Source organism: Apodemus sylvaticus, chromosome 13 (genome assembly GCF_947179515.1).
Source record: "Apodemus sylvaticus chromosome 13, mApoSyl1.1, whole genome shotgun sequence".
Lineage (NCBI taxonomy): Eukaryota > Metazoa > Chordata > Mammalia > Rodentia > Muridae > Apodemus > Apodemus sylvaticus.
The window spans coordinates 90276406-90292271 of NC_067484.1; the positions used below are offsets into that span (position 1 = coordinate 90276406).

The 15866-nt window shown below is 45.9% G+C and overlaps 1 protein-coding gene across 1 annotated transcript in view; it reads left to right on the forward strand.

Moving 5' to 3' along the window:
• Nucleotides 1-6298: 6298 nt before the first annotated feature.
• Kctd1 (potassium channel tetramerization domain containing 1) overlaps nt 6299-15866 on the forward strand; it is a 208215-nt gene continuing 198647 nt past the window's right edge. Inside the window, exon 1 of the mRNA XM_052155616.1 lies at nt 6299-6348. Coding sequence (XP_052011576.1) covers nt 6340-6348 — 9 coding nt within the window. The 5' untranslated portion in view covers nt 6299-6339. The remainder of the gene's footprint in view (nt 6349-15866) is intronic.

Below are 15866 nucleotides of genomic sequence, written 5' to 3' on the forward strand. Positions count from 1 at the left end.
CTATCTATCTACCTATCTATATTGAAACAGGGTCTCTCTATGTAGCCCCGCATGTCCAACAGCTCACTATGAATACCAGGCTAGAGCTCATGGAGATCCATCTGCCTCTGCTAGGATTAAAGGCATGCACCACTATGTCCAGCCCCTGCTTTCTTTCAAAAAAAAAAATTCACATAGCAGTCATGGTGAGATTCTGCCTCATACGTAAATAATTTTATTTCATCATCATCATCATCATTTCACAGTGTCAGACTCAAACTCAAGGTTTGTGTCTTCTAGGTAAACACTGTTCCACTAAGACACCTCCAGCCTCCTCCTCTTTTAAAAACTTCTTTTTTTTCCAGATAAGGCTTGTTATATAGCCAGGCTGGCCTCAAACTGTGGGTAAGTCTCCTGCCTCAGCCTTCCAAGTTCTGAGATTATAGGCACATGACAACTTTACTTTTCGGGAAAAATACATTTTCCCACTAAATAGAACTACTACGATATTGGCGATTTGACCATACTTTTGTTTGATTTCTTCTTAATTTTTTTTGTGTTGCTTTCTAATTTGAAATCATAAAGAGTGTTCACACTGAAGAACTGCAGCCAGAGAAGAAACTTTGACAAAAGACTGTATTGATTTAAGGACCTCTGTAGGAGGACTTGGTATGTGTCAGAATCACAGACCAGTTGAAAATGACACCCATCAGTAGATCTGCAAGGACAGAAGACTTGACAGAGAAGAAATCACCAACTGGTGAATAGCATCCGTCCGGCGAAGCAGAGCTATGATGCTCTGCAAAGGCTAATTATAAACAGGTGGTAGCCGGGGCCAAACTCCAGCAATCACAAACGCATTCTGTTCAGTTCCTTAATGCTTCTATTCAACTCCAGGAAAATGCACATTCCACAGCATTGCAGGGAGCTTCGGGTCGGCTGATAAAAAACAGGTGATCTGCTACCCCAACCCCTAACTGACACGAGGATAAAATGTAACTGCATAATTGCCCTTCCTGTGTGGTAGGACCTCTCCTGGCGTCGCAGGTGGAGGCCACTGAAGCCCTGTTGTCAAGATGGCCATCCCGAGACCACAGCAGTGAGAAAGGCTGGCCCTGCCGCCTTGGCTAGTGAGGTCTCAGCACACACAGGTTGCACCCACATCCTGGGGTCCATTTGCATCTCCTAATAAGAACTGTTGCCGAACTGTCCGATTCCATCTGGGCGCCGGGCTGCTTCAGTGGAGGGCTCTTCAATTTCACATTTCATCTCAGCAACTAATGTCCACATCTTGTCAAATCGCCACCAAGAAGGCACCTCAGGGCTGCCCTGGACAAAGCTGCGATGTTCGGAGGGAACTGGCGATTTGAGGGTTCGGTGACTACGATGCAGCCAAATGATCTGTCCCACAGCAACATGGAGAGGGGGAGGCACGCACTCCTAAAAGTATGGCTTATTTTCTCTTCCGTGACCACCAGCATTCTCAGCTCTCCCAGCCAAGCTCTTGGCTGCAGTTCGCAGCACCCGATCACTGTATGTGTGCCTCTCAACACTAGTACACTCATTTTGAGTCTGAAATCTTACACTATTCTCAGGAAGGGTTATGTTTAAGCCTCCATTGGTTTTATCTTTGTGTTTTGTTTTGTTTTACTTTGCTTTGTGCTTTGAGGCAGCCTAGACTGGTCTCAAATGCACAGCAGTCCTCCTGGTTTCCTGAGTACCAGCATCACAGGCACACGCCACCACCCTGGCTGCTTCCCCACTGACAAAACCAAGCCATCCTTGTCCAATTATTTGTGGATAAGTCGGATCTGAGAGTTTGAAAGTACTCCTTTTCTTACCTTGTAATTGAAGCACGCATGTTCCCACACATGTTCGCACACATGTTCACATATACATTGTACAAATTCCAAAGTGGCTAAAGTTCATATACATGGTATCAATTAGGGGAAAGTAGTTTCTTTTCCTCTCTGCCCCCCACCCTCCCTCTCCCTCTCTCTCTCTCTCTCTCTCTCTCTCTCTCTCTCTTGTTGTTGTTGTTGTTGTTGAAACATAATCTATGTAGTCCTGGCTGTCCTGGAGCTCCCTATGTGGATGGAACACATTGGCCTAGAAGTCACAGAGATCCACTGCCTTTGCCTCTGCCCTGTGGCCCTGTGCCTCTCTGCCTCTCTGCCTCTCTGCCTCTCTGCCTCTCTGCCTCTCTGCCTCTCTGCCTCTCTGCCTCTCTGCCTCTCTGTCTCTCTGTCTCTCTGCCTCTCTGCCTCTCTGTCTCTCTGCCTCTCTGCCTCTCTGTCTCTCTGTCTCTCTGCCTCTCTGCCTCTCTGTCTCTCTGCCTCTCTGCCTCTCTTCCTCTCTGTCTCTCTGCCTCTCAGCCTGTCTGCCTCTTTGTCCCTGCCCCTGCCCCTGCTTCTGTCTCTGCCTAGAGTGCTAGGATTAAAGATATGCACTACCACACCAGGCTGGAAAAAGGTATTTTCAAGTCATATTGGGATTACAAATATAATTTAAGTTGGCTTCTCATCCTTGGTAAGACAGGGGCCTGGCTCTTCATATGTTCTTTCATTAATAACCTGTTTATTCTTTTTAGGAAGTGATCTCCTATACCCTGGCTGGCTTAGAACTCCGAGTAGCCTACAATAACTTGAACTGGTAATCCTCCTGCCTCCACCTCCCAAGTGTTGAATTATAGGTACACTTTCATGCCACCAGCTCAACATTAACAATCTACTTAAAAAATTAAAGTACATCTTCTTAACCCTTTGTTTAGAGGGCTTGAAGTTCATTCACCTATTTGTATTGAATAAAACAAAATGTATTTTCAAGACAGTGTAAATGAGAGTTCTCTGTAGACTGCCTGACACTAGAGTTACCTCAAATTTGAGTCAGCTCAAAGGTTGGACCACCTCCTCACACCAATGACCTAATGTTTAAAAGAATCATCTTGGGTCAGAATGATGGTTCAATAGGTCAAAAGTCCTTGCTGCCTGAACCCTGTGTACTGAGTTCAAGTCCCAAAATCCATGTAAATGTATTAGGTGGGTCAGCTCCACACAGTTGTCCTCTGGCCTCCAAGCAAACACCATTCTCATTCTCTCTCTCTCTCTCTCTCTCTCTCTCTCTCTCTCTCACACACACACACACACACACACACATACAGAGAGAGAGAGAGAGAGAGAGAGAGAGAATAAAAACGAAACCTTTACAAATTGTCGGCCAGCCGCTTTGCTTCCCGCCTTCATCTCTGAGTGATGGCGGCGTACTGGTCTGCAAAGGAGCTTCCAGCTCCAACATTCTAGGACAGGAATGAGCTGTTTTTCAGATGACATGTGGGTTTGAGGTTCGGGGGGATAGTGTTTCTGCTTTTTAATTAGTAGTTCCTTTAGGTCACAGCTTTTCAAGTAAAGCATATATATAAAGAGACATGAATGGATGGGATCCAAGTCTGAACACGGTATTCATTTATGTCTTATGTCATTGCGTAAATTATGTATTGACCTAAAGGACCTATTTAATTAATAGTCCTTTAGGTCAATATAGGTCCTTTAGGTCAATAAACAGGTGGAGCATTCTTGATCCAGAAACCCTCTAATGCTGTGCCTCAGTTTCTTTTCTATTACTGTGGTAAATGGGCGTGCAAAGGCAACTGAGGAAAGGAAGAGTTGGTTTGGCTCACGGTTCCAGGGTACAGTGCTGTCACAGGGGAGTGGTGACGTTGATGGGATAGGGAACAGTCAGCTTATCACACCTACAGGCAGAAGCATGGGCGCCTGTGAGCAACTTCCTTTCTCTGCTCCTACACAGCTAAGGATCCCTGCCTAGGAGATGTTACCACCCACAGGTCTGCCCATTTCAATGAACACAATCAAATAATCACCCACAGCCATGCTCAAACCTCATCTAGCTAATCTGCCATTGCAACTCTCTTCCTAGACGATTCTAGATGGCAAAAGTTGACAATGAAAACTGTCACATTTTCCAAAAGGAGAAACTCACTGAGTTGCAGCACTGTGGTTGACTACACAAGTGGAGAATTTCACTTGGTAAGACTTGGTTAGAGGCTCTAGGTTCTTAGCTACATTGTATAATGTCAGGAAGGTTGGTCAGTCAGTGTGTGTGTGTGTGTGTGTGTGTGTGTGTGCTTACCTTCAAGCTGTGTGTGGAAGGTATTACACAATTACATAAGACATAAATGAATACCATGTTCAGACTTGGGTCCCATACATTCATGTTTCTTTATACATATGCTTTATTCGAAAATTTGAACTTTCCTGATTCTAAGCATTTCAAGTAAGGCACACTCATGTTGTGTAAGTATGAAGTGATTGAGCTTCCTTCTTCTGAGGCCTCTGTCTCCTCACTTTTTTTTTAAATGTTAATATCATTTGGAAAAAGAAGCATTGGTTAATTCTGTTGAGTTAGCTCTTTGTAGTCTCTTTAAATATTGCAGGCCACAGAATCTATCTCCTGAAGAGAATATGGAAAGACAACTATGAGCCTCTTGTGTGTTGCTTATGAGATATTTCTGTTTTCTTCTTCCAAGGGCACGATGTTCTCAGAGCAAAATGTCTATGCCCTAATACAATTTGCACACTAAAAATAAAAATCTACCACTACCTCTGATTCTCATTATAACACCAATCTCTTGAGTTGTTACAGCACTGGTTTGTAGGCCCATAGTAAAATCAAACAAATGAAAAGCTTTATCCTTCTTCTTTATTTATTTTTTGGGGGTTTTGTTTGTTTGTTTGTTTGTTTGTTTTGAGACAGGGTTTCTTTGTGTAGCCCTGGCTGTCCTGGAACTCACTTTGTAGACCAGGCTGGCCTTGAACTCAGAAATCTGCCTGCCTCTGCCTCCCAAATGCTGGGATTAAAGGCATGTACCACCTTTGCACCAAAGACTCTCTCTCTCTCTCTCTCTCTCTCTCTCTCTCTCTCTCTCTCTCTGTGTGTGTGTGTGTGTGTGTGTGTGTGTGTTTCTGTTTCTCTCACTGTGTGTTCTCTCTCATGTGTGTATACATGTAGATGTGTATATGTAGGCATATATATAAAATGCCAGCAAAGTCTTTGAATGAGCTGTGAACTGCTCAAAACGCATACCATTTCAAAAAAAAAAAAAAACTATCCTGCAAGAATGTAACACTAATGGGAAGTGAGCCTCGAATTTACAACCAAACATGAACAGAATTAGATAAAAGACAGTCTTCAGCAAATGTCTTTAAGTAGAGACCCAAAGAGGAAGAAGTGATGGGGTGGAGGGTGGCTCAGAACTCAGAGCTGCAATCTGAGGAGATGTGTTTACCTCAGTCTCCTTGCGTCCATGGAGCCCTTCCATCAAATAATGGATTTATACACAACCCCCAAAGGTACCAGGGGGAGGCAAGCCGGGACAATAGTGGAGGTATGCTCAAAAGGTTGATCAAATAAACCTAAATGGTAGGTATGCTAGGTTTTGTTTTCTTTTAATTTTCCCACTTTAAAAAAATGTAGTGTAACTCTTTCAATCTTTTTACAATTCTGCATGGTTGAACATTTGAAATGAGTTTGTGTATCACCCCCAGGCAGTGAATCAGACTTGATTGGGGCAAAGTAGACTGCATGTGCTTTATTTTTTATCCACGTCATTTGCGACGTTTATGTCGCCAAAGGAACCAAGACCATGCGGTTCTATTGCCAGATTATCACCTAGCCTTTGATCAGACAGAGCAGTGAGCCTCATCAACAAGTTGTGCGACCTTCCTGTAACAGCAACGTCAGGTCAACTCGAGAAAGTGAAGCAGGAGCCCGAAACACAAATAAAAAGAAACAACCAACAATCCTTATAATTATCATCATCTGCTGCGTTTCCCTCTTTTGGCAAAGAAACACTCCATCCATTTGTAGAAATCGCCCGCGGACACGTTACATCAAAACTAATCACAACGATTAAAATCAGCTTTTCTGTGCAAGGGAAGAGTAAAAAGCAAGTTGGGGGCTGGAATGAGACTGTTTTTCCAACAAAAAAAAAAACTGGGAAAAATTCGTACATGTATATTTCTCTATACGTCTATGCTAGGCTTTATTTTTTATTATTATTATTTTGAAGATCAACTGTGAGCCCTGTGATCGGTTAATTTGATTTAAGTTTTATTTTGGAGATTTGGACTAGAGGTAGAGGCGCGAGCTAATTGTATCCTGATCCTTGCCTTGAGGGGTTTCAAAGCCCTGGAGCAACTCTCCTCTGTATTTTGTTCTGTCTACCTTAGCCAAGCTATTGCATTTCTCTCTGGTGTGGCGAGGCGAGCAGATCGCTGGGAGAGAAATCGGAAAAGGGGGGAGAGGAAAAGGAAAAGGGGACTTGGAGAGAGACTTTGTGCTTCAATGTTTCAGGTAAGATCTGACGGTTTGGGTTTGTTATTATTTGCTAAGGAGGGTATGGCTGGGACTTTGGGCGCAACTCGCTTTTACGCATGTGCCAGGCATGGGGCGAGAGCGCGGCACACTCGCTCACACGCAGCCGGGCGCGGACGGCGGCTGGGGATCCGTTCGCACCGGCTGCGGCTCCTCTGTTTTCTTCCTGGCAGAAGGAGCCGAGCTGCGCGGGCGGAGGCGGCGAGAGCCCGGGTCGGAGCTCCGAGGGGTCGGAAGGCGGCGCGCGGACGGGGCTAGGGGGTCCCCGCGGCCGGGTGCTGCGTCTCGGAGCTCACCGCCGCGGCTCTCGGACCCCCGGAGCTCCCGCCAGCCGCGCGCGTCCATTCTTCCCGGGGCGCTGCGGGGCTCGGCGCCGATCGCGTGGGGGTGGGGACCGTCGCCCTGCTCGCAGCCAGCCTTGGCGGCGCCCCCCGGGACACCCGCTCAAAGACGCCATTGTGGCTGCTGAGCGGATCGGGCCCCCGGGCGCTTTATTTATTTATTTATTTATTCCCTTCCCCTTTCTCCCCGGCTGAGCCCTTTTGTGAGCGACGGCTGGTGCCCAGAGCCGGCCCGCTTGCCACCCGGGCTGATCCAGATTCGTCGCCTCCTCCCACTCAGGCGCCTTTAAAGCCTTTTCCCATCCCCTCCCATTTCCCCTCCCCCCTCCTTGGGTGCAAATGTTTCATTTATTTTTAAAAAGCGCCGGTTCCTCTTCCTTCCCACCTCCTCCCCTGATAGAGACCTAGGCAAACGCTCCACGCTCCGGATCAGACGCCTCCTTGGGAGGCGGGCGCAGGCTGGGGACGGTTGGGTAGGGGGAAGGCTGCGGCAGCCACAGCCGCAGGTAACGGCGGTGGCTTTTCGGCGATTGCCCCTTCTCCACCGAGCCTGCAGCTCCGAGTCCGGAGCCCGCGTCCTTCCCTCCTCCTCTTCTGGAGTCCACGGTTCCCTTAAAGGGACAGAGTTTTGTGGCCGCCACCGGGGTGCGCGGTCGAAACCCGCGCTCCGGGGCGCAGAGGTGGGAGGAAGGGAAGCAGTTTGGCTCCTTTCTGACCTCTTTCCTCCCCATCCCCCAGCCTGCCTCCACTCCTGATGGAAATATGGAGTGCGCTTCCTCTCCTGCCCCCAAGAGGGACCTGGCTGGAAAATAAAGAGTCCTCACCTCCTGGAAAAAAGAATGGGGCGGGTGACGCGTTGTGGTGAACTGCTTCCAAAGTGAGGTGGAGTCCCTGATCGCCGAAGTAGGGGAGGGTGAAGCTGTGGTGTGAGGACCCCTTCCTTACCTGGACGCCCGCCCGGCTTGGGCGCCCGGCACACAGCAACTTCCTAGCGATCTCGGGCCGGCCTGGATGTCTTTGTGCTCTCCAGCACTTAAACTGTCGTGGAAATGATTTTTCGGTATTAACACGTTTTTACCGAAGCTGTGCTTGGCGGGCCGGCTGAGACGGAGCGGACAAAGTTAGCAAAGTTAGGATGGAGCAGTTGGCGGCTTTGTATGTGGAGAATCCACCGGGAACTGTTCAAGACCTTTATTTAGGCTCTGGCTTCCTGGCTAAGAGGGACCTCAGAAGAAAGAAGTAATTTAGTATAAATATTGTACGAATTCTACCGTTTAGGGCATAGGACTGGCTGCTTTCAAGCAAATCTTCGCAGCCCCCAACCCAAGTGTGTGTGTGTGTGTGTGTGTCTCCTTGGTGGCACCCGGGAAGACCACAGTTTGGTGGCACTCAGGGAGACACAACAATTTAACATACTCATTCTTTAAGAAACGTTTGCCTTCTGTTTTCAATCAACTAAGCTGGCAGCTAGAGATACAAGTTTATTTGAGAATACCCTCTGGGTACCAAGCATGCTTGGATTGTTTTAGCAAATTAAAAATGAGCAAAAGGCTTTTACCTTCTCAGCAGTAGACTCCTTAAGAGACCTCCTGTTTCGTGTGTTATGTGTGTGTGTTCCAGGGGAAACATCTTCTGTGTGTATCTCAAGTGTTTTTACTGTGGAAAGGAGAAAATAAGATTTAATGAATCATTCCGCGGCATCAGCCTCGGCCTTTAAAAATCCTTTGAGTCCACATCAAGGAATCCACCTGCCTGTGTGGGAGGTTGAGACCTAATAGCCAGGCGACTTGGCGAATTTTAAATAGCAGCAAGTCCATTTGTCTCCAGGATAATGGGCAAGACGCCTATTTATTCCTGGTGCTTAGATTTCAGTGGCATTTGGCTTAAGAGAAGGGGGCTGGTTGTTTAGGAGTCTGTGCTGTTAGCAGTCCTGTTGATGTCCATTGAAAAGAGCTCTTGGTGATTGTAAGGATGGCAGTAGGTTAAGTGTTTACTAATGTGGTGACAAAGGTGACCCTGGAACTTTAAAACTTCACATCACAGAGAAAACTTCACGGGCTGGAGCTTGTGCTGTGCATATAAGGAGAATGTAACTAGGCAAAAGTGCCATAGGTTTGCTTGGAAGAAATCTGTAGCCGCATGAAGAATGGATGGTAGCTGGGGAGGGGGATCTCCCACCACAGCATGCAAAATGACTGCAGTGGGGTTTTGCTGTATTAATTATGCCCGAAGCACAATATGAAGTCCAGGAACATACACTAGAGGTCTCTCTTCTAGCTGTGCAGTTGTTGATCTGGTGATTCTTTGCTAGAGCTAGTATAGTTGGGTACTCAGTAAAGGCCTGGTTCATAAGTAATTTTACTTTTCTGGTTATTCTCCATAATCTGATGTGAGACATTTCTTTTGGAGAGACTGTTCAGTAATCCCTGCCCACTTCCTGCTGCTCAAGCATTCGGAAAGACGTTTCTACTAACTGGTGAAAATGTGCTGGCCAGTTTGCCTTGAAACATGGATATTAGGCCTTTTTGCATCAAATTATTTATCTTTATTTTTAAAATGCAAATACAGAAGTGAAGGTTGTATTTATTTGAGAGTGTTCTGAAATTATACTTCCAGTGGGCTCTACTAAAGCAAATAATGCTTACGTGAATCCTTTCTAGTCTTGACTCTGGGTGATCACCAGACCACGTTTTTGTTTTTGTTTTTGTTTTTGTTTTTTTTCTCAGATCTCCTGTTTGCATCAACTGTAAAGTCACTCAAACAGGGCTTCTTAAACTGCATTTTAAAAAACTTTTTTCAGCTATAATTTATCATTTTCCAATAAACAGAGCATTCATTCATCCTCAAGAAAAAACCATCTTGGGAATGAAGACTTTTGGATGTGAGTGTGTGTGTGTGCTTACTTGGAGAACTTACTTGTGACAGGCTTGAGAAACAATTTAACGTCCCTGGATACAGTTATAGCTCCCTGACTTCTTATTCATAAAAAGGCACCAGGTGCAACTAAGGCTTTGCTTCTGAGGAGTTTAGTTTGAGAGCTCTGAAAAGAGTAAGATGAGATTGTCTTTCCAGAATCATTTTTGAAGTCTATTTCATTCATCCAGCCAGTATTTACTTGTTCTGGCTGTCCAGGAAACTTGGTTGGATGCTGGAGCCGCCATGCTGAGGGTAGGCATCCAGAGAGTGATTGCCCTGAGCTTACGATCTCAGAGATAGATTGATTGAATAATTGAACAACTGATAGAGATTAGTGCTTTGAAAGAGAAGGGAAATTTTAGTAGTATGAACCAAGAGGTGCAAAATGGCCAAGGCGAGAGATGTTCCAGAGATGGAAATGTTAAAGAGGCAGGTGGATAAGCGGGGCTGCAGTGGTTTCAACCCTCGGGGAAACACCAAAGGGTAGGGGGTGGGGGAGAAGGCTGGGGAGGAGGGTACCAGAGCAGGCTGAGGTGTGTGCACTGAAGGGACAATTCTGGAAGCACGTGGGCAAATGATTGCTCGGAGCAAGGCGGGGCGTGGGAAATGTAACCTTGCATCGGCCATTACAGTGGGTTAGGCGAGAGCACATCAGATGTAGCTAGCAGTAGGAGAACCGTTGATGGAAAGATGTGTGATCCACTTAGAAGGTAGACATCTAGGAAAAGCTTGGTTATGGGTCACCGAGAGGAGAGGAAAGCGTCAGGGTTTGGGGCTTGTCAAGGTTTGAATGTGTTGCCCCCAAGTAGCACTGACTTCGAAGGTCGTAGAAGCTTTAGGAGGCAGAGCCTTGCTTAAGGAAGTCGGTGCAGATGGGCTTCGAGCATCTTACCCACTTCCTACTACCTGTTCAACCAAGATGTATGGCTGTGGGAGGGGCATGGGTACACCCCTGCCATCATAAAGCCTTTGCTACCATGCCTTTTCCCGCAGATATGGACTGTACCCCTCAAACTGTAGGCCCTAACTAACCTTCTCCCTGGCTTAGTTAGGGTTTCATAGGTGAGAACAGGTACGGTGACCAAAGAAACTCGTATAAAGGATAACATTTAATTGGGACTGGCTTACAGGTTGAGAGGTTCCGTCCATCATCATCAAGGTGGGAGCAGGGCAGCATCCAGGTAGACATGGGCCTGGGAGAGCTGAGAGTTCCACCACTTGTTCCATAGGCATCTAGGACAAGACTGACTTCCAGACAGCTTGGACAAGGGTCTCAAAGCCCACACCCACAGGACACAGCTACTCCAACAAGGCCACACCTCCTCATAGTGTCACTCCCTGGGTCAAGCATATACAAACCATCACAGTCCCTTAAGTTGCTTCTTGCTGTGTGTCTGATCAGAGGAAGAAAAATAATGAACCCGGGCATGTTAACAGATAGATGTGGTATTTGGAAAGCTGGGTTTGGTATCTTTTGCTTCCTCTCTAGTGACCAGAAGAAGAGGTCATGAGGAGCCTCATTCTCATCCAGTGTATCTAAAGTCACAGAGGCAACCATGGCATCAGGTCTGTCATTCTTCAATTGTTCCACTTGTTCCACAGTCCTGTGCAGTGCCTGTATCCATCAGGGCCCCCTCCGCCTGCCCTTCATATCCTGTCCTCTAAGTCCCTTTTTCTTGAACTGCCCCGTGAGGCCTGTTCAACTAGCTTCTGCTAAGCTGGAAGTCACCATTGAGAGAAGCTTTGGAACAAAATCAGGTGTGTGTCTTGTAACATATACAAATTGTGTCAAGAGTATCATAAAATCACTGGCGTGGCCACTGGCAAGTTGCCAGTGCTTCTATAAATAACCTCTCACCCATGTGCCTGTAAGTAAGTCTAACTCAGTCCATTGGGTCATTTAAAATGTCTTGAAAGTAGAAGCGGGACTGATTAGGAAGAGGAAGGGGGTGGGCAGATGTGGGGGTGGAGGTACCAGGAGAGGAAATGGGGTGAATAAGCACATTTTGTACATGTGTGAAATCTGTTATTGTGCACAATAGACATATGCTAATAACAGTGTTAAAAACATAAAGGAGTTAAATCACTAGAAAAATTTAATTGTTCAGCAGTTGGAGAGATGGCTCCATGGTTAAGACTGCTTACTGCTTTTGCAGAGGACCTGGGTTTGGTTTCCAACACTTACATGGTGGCTAAAAATGGCTTTAATGTCTGGCTTCAGCAAGTTTCTGCATTACAAGAGGTCCACATAAACTGTAGCAGGCAAAGCACACATACATATAAGTAAAAAAATGAATGAATATTTTTTAAAAATTAACTGCTCAACTCTGCCTTTTAAAGTCATTTGCATGCAAATAAGATAATCAAACCTGCAAAAAGAAAGTTGTAAGGAAATAGGTAGCCCTTAGATTGTCCCCTACTTAGATGCATTTTTGTGTGTCTGATCCTTGAATACATGTCTGCTAGTTAGTGTTCTATTGCTATAAAGAGACGCCATGACCACAGCAACTCTCATAAGAGAAAACATTTGATTGGGGTTGCTCACAGTTTCATAGTTTCAGAGGGTCAGTCCATTATCAGCATGGCAGTAAGGGCGTGGCAGCACGCAGGAAGACCTGCTGCAGGACAGGGAGCTGGGAGCTTACATCTGAACCCAGGGACAGTGGACCTGGCGTGGGCTTCTGAGACCCCAAACACCACCTCCAGTGACACACTTCCCCAACAAGGCCACAGCTCCTCATTCCTTTCAAGTGGTGTCACTCCCTAATGGCCAAACAGTCACATCCCTGAGCCTGTGGGGATCCTTCTTACCACTACAGTGAGATTTATATTTCGGTGTCAAAACACCCTGCAGAAGCGAAGAGGAGAAGAAAGGTTCCATTTGGCTCATGGTTTCAACTTACAACAAGAAGCCATGGTGGAGATGCCTAATTCAGGGCTGCAGGCCCCGGTGGGGCTGTTTATGTGGCAACAAACCAGAAAGTACAAAAATCTGGATTGGGGCCAGAGGACAGGTACAACTTACAAAGGTCACAGTAACCCACTTCAACTTCCTAGACCCACCTCCTAAACAATCCACAGCCCCCACCCCCAGAATACCTCTACCCACGGGAGAACTAACATCCAAACCATGAGCCAGGTGGGGGAACATTTTAAACCATAATGATCTCTAAGCCATCTGGACCTCTTTCTGCTGCTCCTTGGCTAGCCTGGTCTCCATGCAGCCTTCTTATATCGCTTTATAAGTGAGCGCTTTGGAACTTCCAAGATCTTGTTCCTTCTTTTAATTTGTTCTTATTTCTCAAAAACTTATTCCTCAATGTCTAGATTCACAAAAATTGTAGAACAGCTAGTCTGTTGATTAATTTTTAAATAATCCAGAATTGGGCATTTAGTGGTTTTGCTTTCAACATTGAAATGTATTAGAAAGGGAATTTCTATTAAAAAAGCCTGCCATAAATCTTTTATAATAGTATTTTCCTTCTCTGGCTGTACTTCTTCCAGAAAATTCCAGGCTGGGGCTCTTTCCAGAAAATCGAGGCTACAGTTATTTCCAGGCAACAATGTGAATACCATTCTCTTCATGGGAGTTGGATTCACAAATAAAACCCTAAGGCATCTTTTTCTGCCTTGTGGGAGTGTGGGGTGGGCTTTGGTTAGATAAATGCCCACCACCCTTTCAACCATATCACCTGGGGTTCCACCTCTCTCCAACCTGCCTTGTGTAGTTTCTGAGAGAACAAGCAATATCAAATACCTCAAGGCACCCCCTGTTGGAGGAGCCCCCTCCCCCACACACACTTCTGGCTGCTCTAACCTTCAGTGTGCTTGAATTCCACCGTATCCTGGCTATGCATGATAGTGCCCAGACACTGGGACTATCCTTGACCCAAAGGAGTAAATCCAGCATTCCTTTCTGAGCCCTGCAAATAGCACTAGTTACAAAGATTATATGCAGTTGTTAAGTCAGGGGTAGTGGCAGGATAGGGACTCTAACCCAGTATAGCAACTATCAGAAGTGACAGTGGAAAGCATTAATGATAAACTCAGAGTCGCCAATAATGTGTTGATGCTGAATTAAGGAAAAGAAATTAGGAAGTTCCCCCTTGGTGTAGTAAACCAAGAGCCAGCCTGGATTTGAATTCTTTCTCTTCCTGTGTCTTCTGTCATTCCCGTCTGGCTGTTGTACGAGTCTGAATCTGTGCCTGCATGAATGCTGCATTGTCTTGTCTGTGTCTGCCTGCCCCACCCCTACCGTGTGTGTGTGTGTGTGTGTGTGTGTGTGTGTGTGTGTGTGTGTGTGTACATCTTTGCATGTCTGCATTTGTCCCTAACAAATGGCTTTACTCTATATTTACTTAGCAGGACAGAAAGTATCACATTAAGAAGCAATGGGATACCTTTACAGAAATCTTTAACAGAATTTCACAAGTCACTGACTCTAACTGACCCCATTGACCAATAAACACTGTCAAACACTATCCTAATGCTGTTTCCAGCATTTGTGGGGAGTGTTCATTTTATAAGGATGCTTTCAGCCTGTTTTCTATTTCCAGGATTCATTACCATAACTTCATACACACACACACACACACACACACACAACGCTTGGGTCATGGGCACTGAAAAACACATACCTTGAGACTATAGCTATGCATTAGCTTAGGCTGTAAAAGTTGGTTATATGGGAAATCCAAGGCAAGTAACATTGTTTTTTGCATTGTTCTCTTAAAGGTGGGTTAAATAAACAGGCTTATTATGCAATAGGACAGCAGTCTTAAGTGATTTTAAGGTATATAATTAACTTTGGCTTTGGGGTCCATCCAAAGTTCTAGTCCCTTTGAATGTCACAGGTATTTTTATAATAATACATCCCCACAGCCAAACTTTAGCATTGAACCCATTATTGTTCCACGGACATTCCTAGCTCACTATTTAATCAGCTAATAGGAGTAAAAAATTTTTAAGGTGTAGGGCTTCTGTGCTTAGCATTAAAGTCAGGAAGACCCTCCTGCCTCTGTCACCACACCTCGTTCTGGGTGTTTTTCATAGCACACTGCTCTGTGTCCTGAGCTGCCCCGGATCCCAGCCACTCTTCCCCCACTGCCCTCCCACTACCTCCCCGTCCATAAGAGAAAAAAGGAAGGAATAACAATAGTTTGAGGGATGGAGAGATGGCTCGGTGGATAAAGGTGCTTTCTGCACGAGGACCTGAGTGTGGGTTCCCAGAACCCACCCCGCACAGGCGTGGCGATGTGCACCTGTGACTCTGGCAGTGGGGATCTAAGGCGGTGGAGGCAGATGCCAGGAGCACCCTGGACAGCCAATGTAGCCAAAACAGTATGCTTCAGATTCAGGGGGAGATCGTGTTTCAAAAACTAAGGTGAAGAACATGGGAGGTAGATACCAACTAACACACACTGGCCTTCGCATGCACACATCCGTGTATGCAACCCTGACATACAAGTACACAACAAAGTGGTTTGAGATTGTTGCCACCAAAACACGCCCACAGTAGAACCTCTGCGAAGCAAAGTGTATATTCATAATACTCTGTCACGTCAATCAAAGTGTTGATTTGTTTTCTACTCAGGGAGAGCTGACAGTGACTCAGTCAGTCCCCGCTGCTGAGACAGCCTGCTGCTAGGAACAAGCCTTCCGAACTGAAGAGAACGTAAACTGGACAGGTTTCTCGAGAGGCAGGGGTGCCCTTCCCGATGAATCCTTCCCACGCATCTGCTGTCATCCTCTCTTGTTATTTGCCTAGTAATTTCACTTTGCGGAAAATCTATAGCTAATGGGACAGAAGAAGTTTCCAAAAGCCAAGTCCAAAAGTCTCCAGGTGAAAAAAAAAATAAAATCCTGCATTGACCACTGTCCCTCGAATGTGCCCACTCGTGATCCCATGTCCACACCTGCCTCTGCCAGTTTCTCACTGTAACACCTTTGTGGGCTTCACTCTCCAGACCTATAAAGGAGGTGGCAGTAACGCTCTGCCTTGTGACCGAGGTAACAGTATGGGATGATTATAAACAAGAAAGCAATAGCCTGAGGATTATTCTGCGAGTTAAACAGGGTGCATATGTCCAGCATATCCTGGCCCTCAGAAGACAGAATAGTCTATTATTAAGAGTACAAGTTGTGCTTATTTCCCTTGCCTCTTTAGTTCTTTTTGTTAAGTTGGGTTTTGTTTTAAATACGTATTTTTATTGTGTATTTATGTGTATCAATGTGTATGCA